The 20,820-nt window shown below is 47.3% G+C and overlaps 1 protein-coding gene across 1 annotated transcript in view; it reads left to right on the top strand.

The window, feature by feature from the left end:
- Positions 1–18,696, top strand: part of LOC149992462 (polypeptide N-acetylgalactosaminyltransferase 2-like) — a 102,858-nt gene extending 84,162 nt beyond the window's left edge. Inside the window, exons 2-3 of the mRNA XM_090263512.1 lie at positions 8,715–8,808; positions 18,625–18,696. Of these exons, the coding sequence (XP_090119638.1) occupies positions 8,715–8,808; positions 18,625–18,665 (135 nt within the window). The 3' untranslated portion in view covers positions 18,666–18,696. The remainder of the gene's footprint in view (positions 1–8,714; positions 8,809–18,624) is intronic.
- The last annotated feature ends 2,124 nt before the right edge of the window (positions 18,697–20,820 follow it).

Here is a 20,820-nt window from a genome sequence, read left to right on the forward strand (position 1 = left end):
AAACTTTAGTCTTTTAGATATCAGTTTTAGATTTCCAGAAAAGAATGGACACATAGTACGGAGTTCCTGTATATCTGGCACCCTGTGTCCCCTATTGTGAACATCTCGAATTAGTATGACACATGTGTTATATTTAAAGAACCAGTGTTGATATGCTGGGACTCAGGTCCTGAGTTTTCCCTTCATGTCCATTTTCTCTTCTGACATCTTATCCAGATGCCACATTACATTTTAGCCATCATACCTGTTCAGGCTCCCTTGGCCGTGACTCTTTCTCAGCCCTCCTTGTGTTTGATGACCTTGATGATCTTGAGGAGTCCTGGTCAGGAGTTTTGCAGAAGCTCCCTCATTTGGGGTTTGTCTGCTGTTTTTCTCATGGTGAGCATGTGGTTATGGGTATCAGGGAAGAAGACTACAGGGGTAACAGGCATGCAATTTAAAAAGTCAGTGCATGAGCTAATCATGGGCAAAAAAGAAAGTTCAGTGGCCTGAGTAGAATAACTAAAAGTGGGGTGAAGGCTGGACCCTCACATTGGGGGAAGGCGAGCTTAGTGTTCCCAGCAATGGGAATTATGTCTAACTGGGAAAAGCCTTACAAGTCAGCGGAACCCTGTCAGATGCATCACTCCAGGGGCAGGATGCGTGTGATTTTAAATGCCCTTGTTACACATCAGGAAACTGGGGCCCAGAGAGGCAGCCTGCATTGCCCAAGGTGATGGGGATAGGTCAGCACTGGCTTGCCACATAACCACACATTGCCAAGCTGGCCCTAGCGGTGTCGCGGGTGTCTTGAGTTTCTAGGTTGAGCGGGCTGGGTAACTGATGGGCGTCTCATCTGTATGTGGTCACGGGGTTTTAGTGGGAAGATTTGGACTGAATCAAAGCCGTGGGCTGACCACATACGGAGTGCGTGTGCAGGCGAGGCGCCAGGCCCTCTGCCTGGGAGAAAAGTTCAATAGCGGTGTCATGGCAGCTCCTGACTTCAGTACAAGTAAGTGACTGTCACAGCTCCCAAATATCAAGCTTCCTCATGGTGTTTCTCACCAGCCTGCATTCTTCTTGAGGGTTCCCAGTAAAATAAATGAAGTGGGGACCTTTATCACAATATATTTTTTATTTGAGAAGAAGTGGCTATGGCGGAAGCAGGCCGTGACTTTGAGCCCACAATGGAGATTTGCTCCCGTCTCCTTTTGGCAACGTTGAGTTTCAGGAGCCAAACTGGAGTAAGAAATGTGCAACCTGACGTCCATGAAGCCAGCAGTTCTCCGCCCTGATCACGTTCGAGCTGCCCAGGGAGCTGTAGAAGACGTCCCGGGCCGGGCCCAGTCCCAGAGGTCGTGACTCAGTTGGCTGGGGCAGGGCCAGGCCTTGGAGAAAGGCTTTCTGTCTTGCTCCTCACTCGGGGCTCCCAGAGGTCCTCATTTGTGAGCCTGCCTGTCTTTCCAGTCTCACCTGAGCGAGGGTTTGGACGCTGTCGTGAGGTTGCCCTGGGAAGCTCCGCAGGGCTTTTCCCACACCTGCAGCCCTTTGGCCCAGCTCCCTGGTGATGAAACCCGGGCAGGTGGGTTCTCACTGCCACCCCCGCACACAGTGTGTGTTCAGAAATGGCTGAGGGACGGAGCGAAGTGCACGTCTGGCCTTTGAGGTGCGCGTGTCCCCTTCTATTCTGGTGCCACCGAGAAGGGCAGGCAGCACTTCCTTTAAGGAGCTTGCTGGTCTCAGCGACAGCTCTTCATTAAAAGGAGAAACCAGTTTCTTTCATAAATGCCTAGACAGACACCCATGTTTGCAGAGTATAAGCTTCTGGTTGTAAGGGGAGTTTTGCCGCGGTTCAGAGTGACCTACTAGCCTTTCTGCAGGTGCCTCCCCTGGGCATTCTGGCATGTTCTCAGGACCCCTTCCCAGTGAGTTAAAATTATGTTTATCAATTGGTTAATATATCACACCCCCTATTTAGACAATAGAAGTTTGGATAGTGACACATCTCTCAGCAGGTTTCTTTATCCTCTCTCAGGAAGACCTAGAGGTTTTCCTCAGGACCACCCTGCCGGGACCTCCCCCCTGAAGAATTAGAAACATTAAATAGTCCTTGTAGTTCCTCTGTGCATAGTGAAGGTACTGGTTTGTAGGAGGTCTTGGTCTTTCAGTGGGTCTGCTCTTCACATTTGGCTTTCAAGTAAACATTTTAGTTTTGTGTCTTAGCTTGGCAGTAGCTCGCTAGAAATGAGCTGTGGAAATATACATGCCATCTTTTCAACCTGGCTTCTCTGCTGCAGAACCTGACTGTTGCCGCGCAGATCGGCGGCGGCGGTCCCTGGGCCGTCACTGAGTAGCAGTGGGAAGTAGGTGGTTGTTGAGACAGGAATCAAGCCGTCGTTCAGATGGTATTTCTGGTGACTTAACCTGCCTCTGAGCACATGGCCAAGCCAGCTGAGATAATTTCACAGTGACAACGTGTATTTCAGTAAGGGGAGGTTAAAAACGACCTGTTCATTTTCTCTTTTTCTCCCACAGCGGTAGTTTTATCTTTGTTAACAAATACAGCGTTGGCCATTTGAATTTCTGAAAGTGGTCTACGATGATTTAGCAATATACGTCTATTTTATTACCTAGTTTTATGTGTGTAAGCATGTTTATGTTGGTTGGTGTTTCATAATGTAGAAACCATCCGTATAAATAGACGACTTGGACTTGCCCCTGTTGTGACTCACTCTTGTACCCCCGTCACCTCAGAGCCTCACGCTAAGAGACGTCTGGGTACTGCAGTGTTCTGTCTGCCTTTGGAGTGTTCGCGGCTCATCCCTGCCACTGTCACGTCTTACTGCTGTGGTGAGTGCAGCGGTTTCTGAATACGTACGCCAGTTCTCTGGCTGTCCTCACAGAGTGTGGCTCGAGTCCCCTTCCCCTTGCATGGGGCCGGACATAGTGACTTGCTCCTAATGACTACAGTGTGGGGTTGACAGTGTATGAGTCCCAAGGCCAGGACACAAAAGGGGTCCCAGCATCCTCCTTTCTCCCCCTGTCCCCCTGTGTCCCTCGCAATCCCCCTCTCTGGGGTCACGTACTCTGTGCTGTGAGGACCCACAAGGGCCCTCCCTGTACACAGGTCCGCGGTGCCGAACCATGGCTTCCAGCCCACGGCCATGTGACTGAGCGGTGCCGGCTGCAGCCCTCAGCCCTGGTCAGACCTTCAGATGGCGGCAGCCTCACGGAGGCCGTGGGCCAGAGCCCTCCAGACTCCTGACCCTCAGAAGCTGTGTGACATAGTAGTGTTTCTTGTTTTAAGCTACTGAGTTTTGAGGGAATTTGTTTGGCGTCAGCTGAGAACACAGTAGGTTGCCTGGCACTTCTGGATTTCTTTCCTCGCCTGGGAAATGCAGGGCTGGACTAAATAGCGCCGCTAATGAGTCAGTGGCAGTCTTGGGGCTGCCTGGCCAGTGGATCCTCGTCTGCCCCGCCACGCCCCCCTCATGTCCTCTGACCCGGTCAGCAACATTCACGGCCACCTGTCCTTCGAAGCACAGCCTGCCCTCCACAGCGACTGACACTTCGTCTGTGGCAAAGCCAAGCCCACTCCTTCTTTATTTCTTCTTGCGCGGAAACAGAGACAGATTGTACTGCGAACTTAATGGGGAATATTCTTTTCATTTTAAAACCTATATTTACACTTAATTTTCATAACTATCCAATAGACCAACCAATTGGAGTTATTGTTTCTGAAAATAATGTCACTGTATTAAAAAGTCATTGCTTTTTTTATCGGCTCTGAAATAGGCTGAACTTGGCTGCTGTCCTAATTATGGTCAATAAGTGGACGTCACTCAGTCATTTATGTCCATCTGACCTCGCTCCAAGCCCAACTTAATTCCATTTGCGCCTCGGGTAACAGACTCTCTGCTGTGAGAACCACGTGGGCAGGGCCCGCGGTGAGCTCTTAGGCTGTGAGAACTAACCGGATTCACATATCTGGTAGTAAGCGCCAGCTTGGGTAAGTTGGTAAACAGGACGGGAATTAGGGTTGGCATTCTCTGAAACGCCAGTTAACGGGGGAGAGGCGCCTCGGCACCATGGGCAAGGCTCCCTGGGTCCTTCCCGAGGTTGCATGTGGATGAGCCAACACTGAGGTCCCGATGGTGAAGCTGGGTGACAGCAGCACCCTGTGCTCCGCGTGTCTGTTTTTTTTAATACTCACCTGAGGATATGTTTTTATTGATTTGAGAGAGAGAGGGAGACACACACACACACACACACACACACACACACACACACACACACATCAATGTAAAAGAGAAATATTGGTTGGCTGCCTCCTATATGCACTGCGACCAGGGATTGAACCCGCAGGCTTGTGGTGTATGGGACGACACTCCAACCAATGGAGCCACCCAGCCAGGGCTCCACAGGACAGAGTCCTAGACCCCTGGTTAAATCGCCCTGACAGCTCAGCTTGCAGTCAGAACACGGATCCCGCCTTGTCTGTAGGTGTCTGGAGCCCTGTCTATCTGTGGGTTAGTCATTAGGGATTCGGTGCCAGCATCCCTCCCTGGAGGGCAGGAGGCGCAAAGCAGAGACGGGCCTGCATCCTGGGGAATTGCAGCGCACCCACCAGCCGGATCACCGGCATTGACTTCTTGGCCGCTTTTGACCCGGCATCAAGCCTCATCCTGACTCCTCAATCTCGGCAGTTCAGACTTGTCACTGAAAAGAGGGCCCGTCCCTCATGTCATTTCACAGGGAGAAAACAGACAGAGCAGTGGGGAGCATGTCCTGGATGCTGGTGGGCACGGGAGCCTTCCCCCTGCATTTGCATTCAGCGCGTTTCCATTTTAAGCTGACCCTCCACTGCTGTGAAGTCTCATAATATATGGGGGGGCAGCCGGTGAGGGGGGTGCTATCCTAATGAAAAGCGCCCACTACAGAGTGGGCAAAGCTGTGAAAATCAGTCTAGGGAGGACTGGGAAGTGAGGGGTTCTTTTTCAGCTGCCTTTATTATTGAGCAGCTGTAGTAAGCATTCATGGTGCTGTAGGGACAGAAGAAATGTGACGTTTCTCCTGCCCTCTGAGGACCTGAAATGGATTTGGCTCCCTGACACTTGTGCGATGGGCAGAAACTATAATAAAGTGCCGCGTATGTGCTACCCGGCTGTGTGCGGGCAAGCAGGGAGCTTGAGGCACGTAGCCCAGCGCCCCCGTGTCGGGGAAGCTCGGTGATTTGCCCGGCCCCAACGGTCACTGGCAAAGCCATGGCTGGAACCCAGGGCTCTGGCTCCTGGGCCCGGGCTCTTCCCAGCATGCTGTGTGTTCTACTTGTCCTTTCACTGTTGGTGTCCCCCACCCCCACCCCTGGACCCTGTCCTCTCGGCTCACACCCTCGCTGGTCTCTCTCACGCTCACCAGAGCCTGTCATTGCCGTTCCAGAGCTCCAGGCGTGTGTCTCCAACTCTTCCGGTACCTCCTGCTGGCGTCCTACAGCAGCCGCGCTATTTCCAGAACAAATTTGGCTTTACTCCCTAGTGCCACTCCTTCCCCACTGAGACCGTGTTCTCATGTTTGTATCGGCGAATGGTACTCCTGTCACGTTATCACCCTGCCATCTCTGCTGCCTTCTGTCCGTCTGTCTGACCGTCTTCCTCTGTCATCCCCTCAGGCTCTGCCTGTCTCCTGTCTGCGTCTCTAGCGCTTTGACTGAGCCACATGTTCCCTTCCTGCGCCACCATCATGGCGTCCTGGCTCCTCTTTGGCCCCTCCAGTCTGCTCCCTGCAGCACAGCCAAAGCGATGTGTCTAGAACTCAAGTCTCAAGTCTCAGGCTGTCTTGCCACTCTCACGGCTTCCCACTGTGTGCCTTTCATTCCTTTCCCTCCATCTGCAGCCATCATCTCACCCCCCCCCCCCACCGCCGGTTGGTTCTTAGCGCCCTCGGGTCTGCTGAGGTGTCACTTCTCATGTGCAGGCTTCCCATTGCTCTGGCTGGTGTCCCTGCCCTCTCCCAGTGTGGGACATGTGGCACTGTGCCAAGGGGAAGCTGCCTGGTCCCACTCTATCTCCAGGGACTTCCTGACTGTCCAGCAAAGGCTGTGGGTGCCGGGAAGGGAGTGGAAAACGACAAAGTCTGGAGCTGTGGAGGGGCGGTGGGTTGTATGCGCGTGGGCACTGTCCCGGCCAGCAAGTCCGGCCAGCCATCCTGAGCTCTCAGGAACGTACGGGCTCAGACATTCTAAGAGGAGCGGTCACTGCGTCGTTTAATTTTGGCTGCCGAGCTGGTGGAGGGGAAGCCGTTGCATCTGAAGGCGGCAGGGGAAGGATTGAGGCCACGACTCCAGCACTGATTCCCTGGGACTCCGATCTAGGCTAATTATGTATCCTGCATTGCCGCCACTTCCTCCTCTGTGAGGTGCGGGGGTGACAACACTGTCAGGGAGACTGATGTGCGCGCCGTGTCCAGAGTGGAGTTGGCCCCTCGTAATGCTGTGTGAGTGTCAGACAGCCACCAAGGTGGCCCTTGCTTTCCTTGCTCCTCTTCATCATGGGCATCATTTTCTCGAGGGACAGGTAGTTCACATGGTTCTTTGCAGCTTAACCACTCTGATTATGTGTGTCCGTTGTAAAGTAGGAAGTATGAGAGTCCAGGTTTGCTGCAGGGATGAGAAGCTGTGTATGTGGAATGCCTGGCGCATGGCAGCCGTTCATAAATGGCACTCAGCATTATTCCACCTGCGGGCAAAGATGTGGTGCCCTAGTAAGACGCAGGTCCTGTCTCCGGGGAGCGGGGGCGTGGTTGATTGGGGGGAGGAGGGGTTAAGGAATGTTACATACGAACTGGTCAGTCTTGTTTGTAGGAGGAAACATCTCTTTTCTGAGAAAACGCTGATGCAGCTGCTGAAGTGGTGAACACTACAGATAATGCCTTGATTCTCACATGTAGAAAATAAGACCAAAGTCATGGGCCCCACCTGCAAGGTGCGCTTTTGAATTTTTTCAAGCACAAGGTTAAATGGTTTGATCCATTAGCCAATGTATGTAGTAAGCCGAGTGCCTGCAAACAAAAGTCATTAGCTACAAAGTGTTACAAGATAAAAATTATTAATGCTTAATTAAAAGCCTGCACAGTGTGACTCTGGTATCTTCATTACTTGCTGAGTGTAGTATTCACACACATTTCCTAATACCGTAAAGGCAGTTAGTAGGTGAGATTCTCTCACTCCATGCATTTGCCAAGATGGCTGCAAAATCATTGTGAAAGTAAATTGAAAGTTTATTTATAACCATGTAATCTCAAAAGTCAAATTGTAAATATTTTTCACATTTTTTGCAGCAAAAAAATTATATTGGTACACAGATGAATTTTAATACAATTATGATGTGGGATAGGATCACCAAAATCTCAGGACTTGGGGTACTGAAAGGCCCAAGAGAGGCCTTGTGTCAGGGGTGGGGCTAGGACCACTAGAGTGCAGGGTGGTCCCTCACCCCAGCCCCTGGTGTGCAGTGGGGTCATCCTCAGGGGGTGCCCGCCCAACATTTCCATGTGGCCCTGCTGGATGAACTCTGCCTGATCCCTTCACTGCAGCAGCAGCTGCAGAAAACGCTGCCTGCAGAGGGCGGAAGCCCGGGCACAGTTTCTTTCATTACTGTGCCTTTCGAGTGAAAATGCAGATTATTGGCAGAGTAAGCTGCACGTGGGGATAACGTATGATCTGGCCCAGCCCCAAGGATTTCCCTTCTTGCAGCTTTCACTTTACATTTTCAAGAGCCCAGAAGTCTCCGGGGGTCAACTTATGGACAGCACACAGTTCCCTGCTGGTCAGGAGGAATGCCCTGAGGGGTCTGAATGCTGCAGGCCCTCCTGAAAGCATCTGCTCAGGAAAATGGCCCATTGACAGTACTTGGCTCACGGAAGTCTGTGTGGGTCAGTTACTAGCCATGGAGTATCTCTGATTTGGGTTATGTACAGAAACCTTTCTTATTTTATCCACAGGAATCAGATTCCAAGGGATTGAAAAATACATTTAGCTGCGTGGTCATGTCGTTATTTAGTTTGATTTAATGCTGATAGATTAGAGTAAATTGTTCGTGCAGATGAGTTGAGTAAATTCTGCCAGAGCTTATGTCTTATTCTGGTTTCACATTAAGCCCTTAATTTGCAGCTCTGTTCCATTGACAGTCCTGTTAGAGTAAGCTCGGCGGGTCTTTTCGCCTCTCTCCACTGTTCTGCAGTGGAATCAAACAAATCACGTAACAACCTCTGAGGAGGGCCCTTAGGGACAGTCTGGTCCTAGGGCACCCTTAAACCACCTAAGCTGCCTAGAGAGCGACCCTGATTTTAATGGCTTTAATTTAAGCACTATTAAATTCTTTTATTTAACCCACTTTCCCTATCTCCCTTCCCCAGTCTCACAGATCCTCAGAGCCCTGGGAGCTGCCAGAGTATTGCTTTCCCGTAAATGTACAAGGCAGTTATAAAATGAAGAGAGAAATGCACATCCTCCCTTAGAAAAAGTCACTCCCACAGTTTGCTCCCCTTGCCTCTCTACCAACTGTGAAGTTCTCGAAAGTTCTCGGAGGCAGTGCCCTTCCCAGAGATGGGAATTCTCTGTCACTCATCCTGGCATCCCCAGGGCTTATGAGCATCCTGAGACTTGGTGTTTATTGAACTGATAAATGACCGTGTTCTTAAAGAACCAATCAGCTCATCTGGTGTCTTTGTTCCCCCAGGAGGACTGGAATGAAATTGACCCAATTAAAAAGAAAGACCTTCACCACAGCCACGGGGATGAGAAAGCGCAGAGCGTGGAGACCCTCCCTCCAGGTACGACAGCGGCCCACAGGCGTGGTCTTGAACTGGTGGCTGGCGGGAGGGAGCCGTGGTGTCCGCTCACTGAAGGAGCTGGGTGTGGCAGTTGGAGCGTGGGGCCAGCGGGGAGAGAATGGGTCTCCTAGGGCAGATGGGGACACTTCGAGAGCAGTGTTGCTGACGTCCTTCGGGCCCAGTATTAGTGGGTGGTGAAGTACATTTACTGGGAGGGGGCCAAAGTTGTTGAAAGAAAAAGTAGAATTAAATAGAAAGTACAAGATGGTATGTATCGGTTCACAGATTTTTTAAAGACTTTAACTCTGTTAGAGCAGTTTTAGGTTCATAGCAAAATTGAGCAGAAAGTACAGAGCTTTCCACATATTCCCGGCCCCCACACATGTACATCCTCCCCATCACTCCCCACCAGAGGGATACATTTGTTCAAGTCGGTGAACCAACATGACGTATCATGGTCACCCAAAGTCCATACTTTACATTAGGGGTCACCCTTGGTGTTGAACATTCAGTGACATGGGTCCACCATTATAGTGCCATTCAGACTAGTTTCACTGCTCTAAAAATCCTCTGTGATCTGCCTGCTCCCCCCTCCCCCCAGTCCCCGGCGACCACTGATGCCTTTACTGTCTCCGTGGTTTTCCTTTTCCAGAATGCCGTATAGTTGGAATCACACAGTATATAGCCTTTTCCGATTGCCTTCGTTCACTGAGTAATGATCTCCATGGAAGGTTCCTCAGTGTCTTTCAATGGCTAGATAGCGTGTTTGGTTTATCACTGAGTAGTGTTGTATTGTCTCATGTTCCAAAATTTATTTATCCATTCACCAACGAAAGGACATCTTGGTTTCTTCCTAGTTTTGGCAACTGTGGATAAAGCTTCTATAAACATCTGTGTGCAGGCTTTTGTGTGGACACGAGTTTTCAGTTCACTTGGGTAAATACCAGGGAGTGCAATGGCTGGGTCATATGGTACGAATATGTTTATTTTTGTAAGAAACCACCAAACTAGCTTTCAAAAGTGGACGTGCTGCTTTTCATTCCCACCAGCAATGAATGAGTGTTCCTTTTGCTCTACATCCTAAGCAGCATTTGGTGTTGTCAGTGTTTTTGGCCATTTTAATAGGTTGAAAGTGGTGAGATCTTGTTGTTTTAATTTGCATTTCCCTGATGACAGATGATGTGCAGCATCTTTTCATGTGTATTTGCCATGCGTGTATCATCTTTGGAGAGGTGTCTTTTCAGGTCTTTGGCCCATTTTATATTTGGGTTGTTCACTTTCTCATTGTTGAGGGTTAAGCTGTCTTTGTATATTTTGGATAACAGTGCTTTATCAGGTATGTTGTTTGCAGATATTTTCTCTGTGGCTTGTCTTCTCATTCTCTTGACATTGTATTCCCCAGGACATAATTTTTTTTTAAGATTTTATTTTTAGAGAGAGGGGAAGAAAGAGAGAAAAAGAGGGAGAGAAACATTGATTGGTTGCCTGTTACAGGCCACTAACAGGGGACCTGGCCCACAACCCAGGCATGTGCCCTCACAGGAATTGAACCAGTGACCTTTTGGTTCTCAGACCAGTGCTCAATCCACTGAGCCACACCTGCCAGGGCTAAATTTTTAATTTGAAAGTTCAGTTTATCAGTTCTTTCATGGATCTTGCCTTTGATATTGTATTTAAAAAGTCATCCCTATAACCAACATCACCTAGATTTTTTCCTTTGTTATCTTCTAGGAGTTTTATAATTTTGCATTCCATAATTTTAGGTCTTTGATCTTTTTGAGTTAAATTTTGAGAAGAGTGTAAGGTCTGTGTCTAGTTTGTTGGTGGTGGTGGTGGTGGTGGTTTTTTTGTGTTTTGTGTGTTTTTTGTGTGTGTGTTTTTGCATGTGGATGTTCAGTTGTTTCAGTGCTGTTTCTGGAAAAGACTGTCTGTGCCCCTTTGTATTGCCTTATTGCAATAGATTGTATTTATGTGGGTCTGTGTCTGGGCCCTCTGTTCTATTCCATAGATTGATTTTTTTCCATTCTTTCCCCAGGATTGCACTGTTTCGATTACTTTAGCTTTACATTAAGTCTTAAAGTTGGGGAGTGTCAGTCCTAGCACTTCATTCTTCCCCTTCAGTATTGTGTTGGCTGTTCTAGGTTTTTTGCCTTTCTGTGTAAACTTTAGAATCAGCTGGTCTGATACCCACAAAATCACTTACTGGGATTTTAATTTCAATTGTGTTGACTCTAAAGATCAAGTAGGTAAGAACTAACATCTTGACAATATTGAGTCTTTAATATTTTCACTTATTTTGTTCTTCTACTGTTTTTTCCATCAGAGTTTTATAGTTTTGCTCATACAAATTCTATGCCTATTTTGTTAGATTTATGCTAAAGTATTTCATGTGGGTGGGGGTGGTACTAATGGAAATGGTATTGTTTTAATTTCAGAACCCACTGTTTCATTGTTCATATACAGGAAAGTAATGGACTTTTGTATAATAACGTTGTATCCTCCAGTCTTGTAATAATTACTTATTGGTTCCAGAAGGGTTTTTGTTGATTCTTTCATATTTTCTACATAGACAGTCATGTCATCTATGAGCAAAGACAGTTTTACTTCTTTCTTCTCAATCCGTTTTACACCTTTGCTTTTCTTGTCTTACTGCATTAGCCAGGACTTCTAGTACAAAGTTCAAAAGGAGTGCTGAGCGAGGTCATTGTTACCTGGTTCCTGATGGAAGCTCCCGTTTCTCACCATGGAGTATGATGTTAACTATAGGTTTCTTGTAGATGTCCCGTATCAAGTCGAAGGAGTTTCCCCTCTTATTTCCAGTTTGCTGAGTTTTTATTATGAATGAATGTTGGATTTTGTCAAATGTTTTATCTGTGTCTATTAATATGATGGATTCCATTAATTGATTTTCATTTGTTGAACCAGCCTTGCATACCTGGGAAATCCTATGTGGTCATGGTATATATTTGTTTTTATACATTGTTGAATTTAACTTGCCCATATTTAGTTGAGGATTTTTGCCTCTATATTCATGAGAGTTATTGGTTTGCAGTTTTCTTTTCTTGTAATATCTTTGTCTTGTTCTGTTATTAGGGGAATGCTGGCCTCATACGGTGAGTCAGGAAGCATCCCCTCAGCTTCTGCCTTCTGGAAGAGATCGTAGAGCATTAGTATTATTTCTTCCTTAAATGTTTGGTAGACGTCACCAATGAACCCATCTAGGCCTCGTGCTTTCTGTTTGGAAAGTTAATAAATATTGATTCAATTTCTTTAATAGATACAGGTCTGTTGAAATAGTCTACTTGATTTTGTCTGAGTTTTGGTATATTGCGTATATCAGATTTAGGCAGAGAGATATCCATGGTATTCCTTTATTCTCCTTTTAATATCCATGAGCTGTGTCGTGATTCCTTATTTCATTTCTGATCTTCGTAATTTATATCCTCTCTCTTTTCTTAGTCTCCTTGGAGGCTTATTGATTTTACTGATCTTTTCAAAGAGTCAGCTTTTTTTTCTATTTCCCTTTACATATTCCTTAGATATCTGCTATAGTTTTTATTATTTCTTTTCTTCTGCTTACTTAGAATTTAATCTGCTCTTCTCTCCTGTAGTGGAGCTTGTTAGGTGTTTGATTTTAGGTCTGTCTTCTTTTCTCATTCTCAAGTATGTAAGTTTTTCTCCAAGTGCTGCTTTCTCTGTATTACACACATTTTGATAAGCTGTGTTTTTATTTTCATTTAGTTCAAAATATGTTCTTACTTCGCATGAGATTTGTTCTTTGACCCATGTGTTACTTAGAAGCATGTTGCTTAATCTCCAGATATTTTTTATTTTCCAGCTATCTTTCTGTTACAGTTTCATTGTAGTCTGAGAGCAGACATTGTATGATTTCTGTTATTTTAAATTTATTAAGGCCTGTTTTATGGTTTAGAATGTGGTCTCTTGGTGAGTAAGAAGAATGTATATTCTGCTGTTGTTGGATGAGGCAGTCTATAGATGTCAATTATATCCAGTTGACTGATGGTGTTGTTGAGTTCAACTATGCTGTACTGATTTTTTGCATTCTGGATCTGTCCATTTTTAATAGAGGAGTGTTGACGTCTCCAGCTATAATGGTAGCTTCATCTGCTTTTCCTTGCAGTTCTCTTCGTTTTTGTCTCATGTATTTTGATGCTCTGTTGTTAAGCACATGCACAGTAAAGATCATTATGTTATCTTGGAGAACTGACCTTTTTATCACTATGCATTGCCCTTCTTTATCCCTGATAACTTTTCTTGGTCTGAAGCCTGCTCTGTCTGAAATTAATATAGCTGTCCTCTTGTTTAGATTAGTATCAGAATGGTATCTCTTTCTCCATTCCTTTACTTTTAATCTATATTTGTCTTTATATTTAAAGTAGATTTCTTATAGACAACCTATAGTTAGTTGGGTCTTTTTTATTTTTGATCCTCTCTGATAACTCCTGTCTTTTAATTAGTGTATTTAGGCCATGACATTTAAAGTGATTATTAATCTAGTTGTGGTAATAGCTAACGTATTTGTTACTCTTTTCTATTCCTTGCCTTCCTTCCTTGTCCTTATTTTTGTCCACTTTTTTCTGCTTTCTGTAGTTTTAATTGAATATTTTATATGATTTAATTTTTCTCTTTTCTTTCTTTACTGTTTTTTAGTGGTTGCCCTAGAACTTAAAATATACATTTAGAACTAGTCCAAATCTAACTTAAAATAACAAACACTATATCTTGCTTCACAGCCCAAGTATCTTACTACAAAGTACAACAAATTTTTCCCTCCTGTCTTCTGTAGCATTGCTGTGTTCACTTGACAGACACATAAGCATAATAACATACATAGGCATGTAACAAAATACGATTTGCTGTTATTTTGAACAAGCTGCTGTCTGTTAGAACAATTAAGAATAAGAAAAATGAAAGTTATTATTCTACCTTCACTTACTCTTTGATGTTCTTACTTTCTTTGTGGAGATCTCTGATTCCGACCTATATCATTTTCCTTCTCTCTGAGGAGCTTCTTTTAACATCTGTTGCAAGGCAGCAGGTCTACTGGCAACAGATTCCTTCAGTTTTTGTTGTCAGAGAAAGTCTTTATTTCTTCTTCGCTTTGGAAGATTAATTTCGTAGGCTACAGAATTCAGGTTGGCAATTTTTTTCTCTCAACACTTTAGATATTTCATTGCACTCTGTTCTTGCTTCTGAGAAGTTGGATGTAATCCTTATCTTCGTTTTTCTAAAGCTGGTTTTTCCCTTTGTCTTCTTTCAAGATTTTTTTCTTTATTGATAACGGTCTGCAGTTTGTTCTATGCCTAGGTGTAGTGTTCTGTTTCTTGGGATTTCTGTTTGGTGTTTCTCCTGCTTGGTGTCCCCTGAGCTTCCTGAATCTGTGGTTTGGTGTCTGACATTCCTTCGAGGTCATCTTAGCCGTTATCACTGCAAATATTCTTCTATTACGTTCTGTCTTTCTTCTCCTTCTGGCGTTCCCATCACACTCATGTTACACCTTAGTAGTTGTCCAGTAGTTCTTGGATATCTGTTTGGGTTTATTTTTTCCCCATCTTTTTTTATCTTGGCTTCTCAGTTCAGACATTTCTGTTCTTAGATCCTTAAGCTGAGACCTTTTTTCAGCCATGCCCCTCGACCAATGAGCCCATCAAAGGCATCCTCTGTTTCTATTAGAGGTTTTGATCTCCAGCGTTTCTTTCTGAGTCTTTCTTAGAATTTTCATCTCTCTGCCTACATTAGCCTGTCACTCTTCCATCTTATCTGCTTTCCCCATTAGAGCCTTTAACGTATCAACCAGAGTTGCTTTAAATCCCTAGTGTGGGAACTCCGACAACCCTGACGTGTCTGAGTCTGGCTTGGATGCCTGCTTTGTCTGTTTGCACTGGGTTTTTTGCTTTTAGTGTGTCTTGTGATTTTTCTCTTACGAGCCAGATACAATGTACAGGGTAAAAGGAACTCTAGTAAACAGGCCTTGAGTGGTGTGGGGGTGTGGTGTGGGGGGAAGGGAAGCATTCTATAGTTATAGGATAGTCTCTGTCTTTTAGTGAGGCTCTGCGCTCAGGCCGTGACCCTCCCAAATGCAGCTCAGTGCTTCTCCCTCGCAGGTGGGACAGGAGGGCTCCAGGCAACTGGAATTGGGTATTTCCCTCCCCCCCCGTGTGGAAGGCTAGGACAGGCTGTAGTTGGGTGCTTACCTCCCTCCAGGCCGGTTAGGCTCTGATAGAGCCCAGTAGGTTAGGCTCTGGTGGAATCATTTCTCATGAGGGCTGGCCTTGTTGAGAACAGGACATCTAATCTATTTCAAAATGGTTCCTTTTCCCCACTCCCTGTGGGAGCAAGAGCGGTTCTGTCTTCACTGTGCAAAACCTGGTTAAGCTCCTGGAGGTAAAACTGGCAAGTGTGGAGCCCCTGCAGTTTTTACCTCCCTGGCTTGTCCACAGTGAACCCCCAGCACTTCCTCTGTGACATTTCAGGTCTCATCACCTGGACACCGGTTCCTGCAGAGGTTGCTACTCGGGTGCCCGTGGTTCTCTGTGGTCATTGTTGGTCTCTGCAGGTTTGGGAGCAGCAGTTAGCCCTCTGACCTCGCTTCTCTGAGGGGTCTAAGAAGAGGGATAGATTGTTCAGCTTCTTCAGTGTTTTCCTTGTTCGGATGGAATGATGACTTCCAAGCTTCTTGTGTGCTGGACTGGAAATTGGAAGTTGGTGCATGAAATTTTTGCTGTTGGTGACAAAGAGTTTACACGTATGTGTTTCTTACTGGCTTGGACAAGTATCGCCCCGGGGAGTCCAGGCCTTTCTTTGCCTGTGTCCTCCCCATTGTCCCGGCTGCACTAGACATGGGGGACAGGGAGAAGGAGAGGGCGGGCATTAGATGCTTCTGTGGGGTCTGTCCCACTCTTCTTCCCTGACTCCCAGGTGAGGCGTGAAGCCCTGAGCCACAGCTCCCGCCTATGGAGAACAGGCATTGCCCACGCAGCAGGGAGCCCCCAAATGGGACAGTTAGCTAATAAGTGTTTCTTTAGATAATAGGATCTACTTCTGCTGTGTGGATTAATGAGACTGCCTGTGGGTTGTCACCTATTAAAAACCAAGTGTGCTCGTGGGTTTTCAGGCACGTGTGGAGAGGCCATCTTCAAGGCTTACACTAAATGTGACATGAAGAGTCACATGCTAGTTAAAGTCAATTGAGCATGGCACTGACCCTGGCTTTCATATTCTTCACTGTTGTACAGCTGGTTTTCCTACCTTCAAAGAGCTAGGAATGTACTGGTTATTCTCTTTTTTGAGTTATTACTAATAACTCTTGATGCATGAATTGTATCCCTTTATTTTCCAAAGGACTTTCTCTCTTGTGTGTAAGTTGAAACCTTTCTTTCTTACCAACCCAGCAAGCACATAATTTTTTTTCCTTTAGAAATTATTTTGTTATGGGAAAGAAATGTATTTTCCCCCCAAAACGATGGGCACAGACAGTACGTTGTGGTTTGCCAGTAACTACTGGTCACATTTCTTCTGGGTAAGTGGGTTGTTCAGAAGCTCAGCAGCTTCCAGTGTTCTGGGTGTTGGGTTTCTCGTGGTTGCAGCCAGATGGGTGGGAGGAGGCAGCACCAAGCTGAACACGGGAGGCTGGCATCTCTCAGCGTGGCCACGAAACCCGCCGGCAGATGAAGGAGCCAGATCTAAGGTAGCGCTGATGCCCCGGGCCTCCAGCCCTTTTGACTATACACCCTGTATGCAAAAGTATTGTGAGTAGAGATCACCCTACCCCATATGGGTTAAAATACTCATAAATTATACACATACTACCATACTAATCTGTTGGTACATTCTAGAGCATGTTTTAAACAAGATATTATAAAGAATTAGGAAAGATACTTGAAGATCTCTACTCTCTTCCTCCTGCACCCAAGAAGATGGCCTTTATGTGGCCCCACCTTGGATCCAGTTCACTGCCCTTGGGTTGGCCGTGGCCACAAAAGCCCACGTTACCGCTTTAACTGGGTTTCTTGCCCTGCCCACCGTCGTTTTGGGTAGAATTTGGAATGTCGATAAAGGGCACCAGCTTAGTGGCTGATGCACGGTGGCCGGGGTCTGGGGCCCTTCTGGTGCACTGGGAGGTCAGTCCTCCATGCTGGGCAGTGTGTTCCTGGGCTCAAGGCGCCCAGGCCACGTTCCACTTAATGACATCGCGAGCAGAGCGCAGGAGCAGAACTGCAGGTGTGGGCGACGGTCCCTTAACTGATAAATAACCCAGAGCCAGGGTTTGCCTTTAGGAGATCCAGGATTTCTTCCCCACGTTCTTCAGTCGAAACCCAGTCTGTGAAGGAAGTGTCACGGCGGGGGTGAGAAGTCTGGCCAGCTCCCTTCTCCCCCTTTATTTGGGTCCCCTTGTCGCTGGGAGAGACCAGGCGTGCCTCTGTAGTGACTTGCTCTTGTCCTCACTCGGGTCATGTTGGCTGAGAGTTCTGTCAGAGCTCCCGAAGTTCAGGGGTCACATAGTGAACCCTACATTTCCCTTAATAGCACCAGGCCTCAGCGAAGCCACAGCTTGGCAGTCAGATAGCTCTCAGCAAATTGACTGAAGAAAGGAAGGAGCAGTTTGATTTCTCTCTTACCTGGCAGGTTTCTGGAAGGCTGTGGCCATGCTCTTAGATATAGTCCTCAACCATGCCCCCTCTCCCCGCCCCCCACCCCCCGTTCCCTGCCTGCCCACTTCAGGGGCATAGCAGCTCAGCCTTCTCAAGCTGGGCATGTTCTTCCAGGGCTGCTGCTTTGTAGAAGTCAAGGAGGAGCTGCGAGATTCTTGAGCCCCTGAACATGTTAGGATATCACTTCCCACACCCTCTTCCCAGTTTTCAAAATCCTGGAGCAGAGGAACTGGAACCTGAGCGAGTCCTTGAGAAGCACCGGGCTTGGGGGGACCAAAACAGTGGCCTGGGAGGGGAGACCTGGGACAGGGCTCAGCGCTCAGCGCTGCCACCAGTTATTTGTCATTAGCAAAGCCCGCCAGTGTCTGCACTTTTACCGTCCTTACCTGTAAAGCAGGGACCGTTTCCAGCTCTGAGATCCCTTCATTCTGTTGTTTAACTCTCCGTATTTCGTTTTCTTTTCATCTCTCTTCCCAGATCAGCATCCCCCATGTAATGGTCTTCTATTATAATAAGTCTTAAAAATAAGAATAAGTCTATGTGTTCTGCTCCCTGGTACCAAGTTCCAGGTCTAGAGTGGACAGACGTTTGCCCTGAGATTCCATGGCTTGGAACCATTGAAATCTTTTCAATGTTGGTTTTCAAACTATTGTTTCAAATAGAGAATTTATCAGTCAAATGTTTTTGAAAATCTGTTGGATGGAGATTTATTTTATTTTTTCCTAGTTATGAAAAAATTAGCTTCTCTCAGTAGTTCTCCCACCTCTGTCCTCTCGTGTCCTTCACCTCTGAACTGATGGTGAAACCAGAGGGCGGGACCCCGACGGTGCGGGGGGACCAGGAGAGGGACAGAGCCCAGGCTGGGCTTGAAAGACCAAGTCTGGCTTTGATGGACCACGTGGCCGTGAGAGCAGATCTGCCTTTTGGCTTCATGAAGCCTGAGTCTCAATTTTTTATTCATGAGCAACCTTGTGAATGGGGCGAGGCCTCGGAGAGACATGCGTAAGCCAGAGTTGAGAAAGCAGAGTCGGAATTAAATTCTGAGCCCCTGGCAGGGCCCTCCCATCCTTTGCTGTGTCTGCACCCCAGCCCTCCCCTAACAGCTGCTGCTGCTTTACCCAGGACCCTTGATTTCTCAAAACAGGAATTGCTGGTGTTCACGTAAAGATGAATGAAATGGAATGAACTGAACTCCCAGGTGTTTGTCCCCACCCCCACCCCCCCGCCCGAAGGACGAGGGGCCATACTGTGTGTGTTCAGCATTGCTGCGAACCGACCTTTCCTCCTCCTGCGGAGTTGATGGGTCCCAGCATTGCGCGCTATTCTTTCCATTGTGCTGTAATACACATCACATAAAATCTACCATTTTAACTACTTGTTAAGTGTCCAGTTCCGTGGCTGTATGTTCATTCACGTTGTGCAGCCATCCCACCATCCATCTCCAGAACGCTTTCATCTGCCAGACTGAAACCCTGCCCCCATCCAACCGTGACTCCCCAGTCCCCTCGCCCAGCCCCTGGCAGCCACCGTGCTAGTTCCTGTGTCTGAATTGGACCCCTAGGTATCTTCTGTAAGTAGAACCGTCCTGTGTTTGTCCTCTTGTGACTGGCTTACGTAGCATGATGTCCTCGAGGCTCACACATGTGGTGGCGTGTGTTAGAGTTTCCTTCCTTCTCAGGGTAGAACGCTCTGCCACTGTGTCTCTGCACCATGCCCTCTTCGAGCCACATTGTCTGGGGAGCCCTGTGTGACAGACTTGGGACAGCTAATTCCACGTGGCTCGATGTAACCCAGGCCTGAGGCCCATCTGCACAAGGGCTGCCATTACAAAAATAAGGGGCTCTCAGCATCCTCAGGGAAGCATCTTTTTAAAAGCAAGCAATATGTTTATTGTAGAATGGAAGAAATTTAGATAAGAAAATTATATTTACACATAACTGTACCACCCGAATATAACCACTGTGGTTCTCCATGTGTGCTCCTCTGGACTATTTCTGAGCGTGTGTCCAGTACACTCACCCCCATGACTCAGGGAGAAGGGGGGGAGACATCAGTGTGACAGAGAATCGTTGATCAGTTGCCCCCCATACACACCCGACCAGGGATTGAACCTGCACCCTCTTGCTATTTGGGACAATGTTCCAACCAACTGAGCCACCTGGCCAGGGCCTTTTCTTTTCTTTTCTTTTCTTTTCTTTTTAACAGCTCCTGAGTCTTTTGGCCTCTCTGTTCACGTGTCCTGAATTTTATCCTACATTTAATCTTGCAACTACCCAAGCAGTTCACTACGTGAGGAACGTTGCTGAGGATTTGGGGGGTTAGCTGAGAAATGCAGTCACTCGCGCACCTCTGCTGACTGCCCCTCCACATTCTTTCCATGTCTCTCATGGAGGAGGTCACCCTGCTCCGTCCTCCTCCCGAGGATCCTCAGGACAGGCCACCCCCACCAGCTGCTTACGCCGACATCTTTACAGATGCGGTACCACGCTGTTCCTACCTGTTCTGAGGGTCATATATCATAAACCCCTTCTCATGTCAATATCTCTGACCGCATTGTTAATGACAGCAACTTACCCATAACCACGAGCTCACGTACTTACCTCGTATTGTATGACATGTCGAGGGTTTCCACCAGGCTCCTTAGAAGTGAAACTTTGTAGGTCCTTTAATTATTTCCTTGAAGTAACTTCCTAAAAGTGAAATCACAGGAGGATCGGTGGCAAGGCACACGTTTACAGATTTTTTTAATAGTAATTGCCAAATTTTCTTCCAGAGGGGGTCTGTTTCCTTGCACCCTAGCCAGCATTAAAAAACAAATACTCCTTTGTCCCTCCCCCGATCCAACAAGCAAGAAAGCAAAATCACGGACTGGAGCAGGTCACGGGCCAGAAGTGTGACGGGGCCGTTACGGGGGAATCGTCTGGAGCTTTACTGGTAGAAATCCAGTGGCCAGAGCAGTTCAGGGAGCAGGCAGCGCTCTCTGCTGTCGCCTCACCCCTGACCTGGGCACAGGGTTTTCAGGGATGCTGTGCACTTAAGGAGTTCCGGGTGATGTGACTCAGCCGGGGCAGGGGCTGGCAGCAGCATCTGCAGACTTGGACGGGGGAAATGGCACGGCGATGCCCAGCTCCTTGAAAGGCGGCCATACCGAAGAAGTGGAATCGTTTCCTTCCCGTTGGAGACTGCGGAGCGGAAGTCACAGGGAAGGCGGCTGTTGCTGTGTGAGGAACCCTGTGCCGACTCTCGGCTGTCTGGGGAGACGGCCCTTCTGGAAAGGATGAGCCCCCAGCACTGGAAACTTGTAAGCAGTGGCTGGACGTTGGCAGTTTTAATGAGATTT

This window comes from Furipterus horrens, unplaced genomic scaffold (assembly GCF_987537825.1).
Source record: "Furipterus horrens unplaced genomic scaffold, mFurHor1.1.pri manual_scaffold_15, whole genome shotgun sequence".
NCBI lineage: Eukaryota > Metazoa > Chordata > Mammalia > Chiroptera > Furipteridae > Furipterus > Furipterus horrens.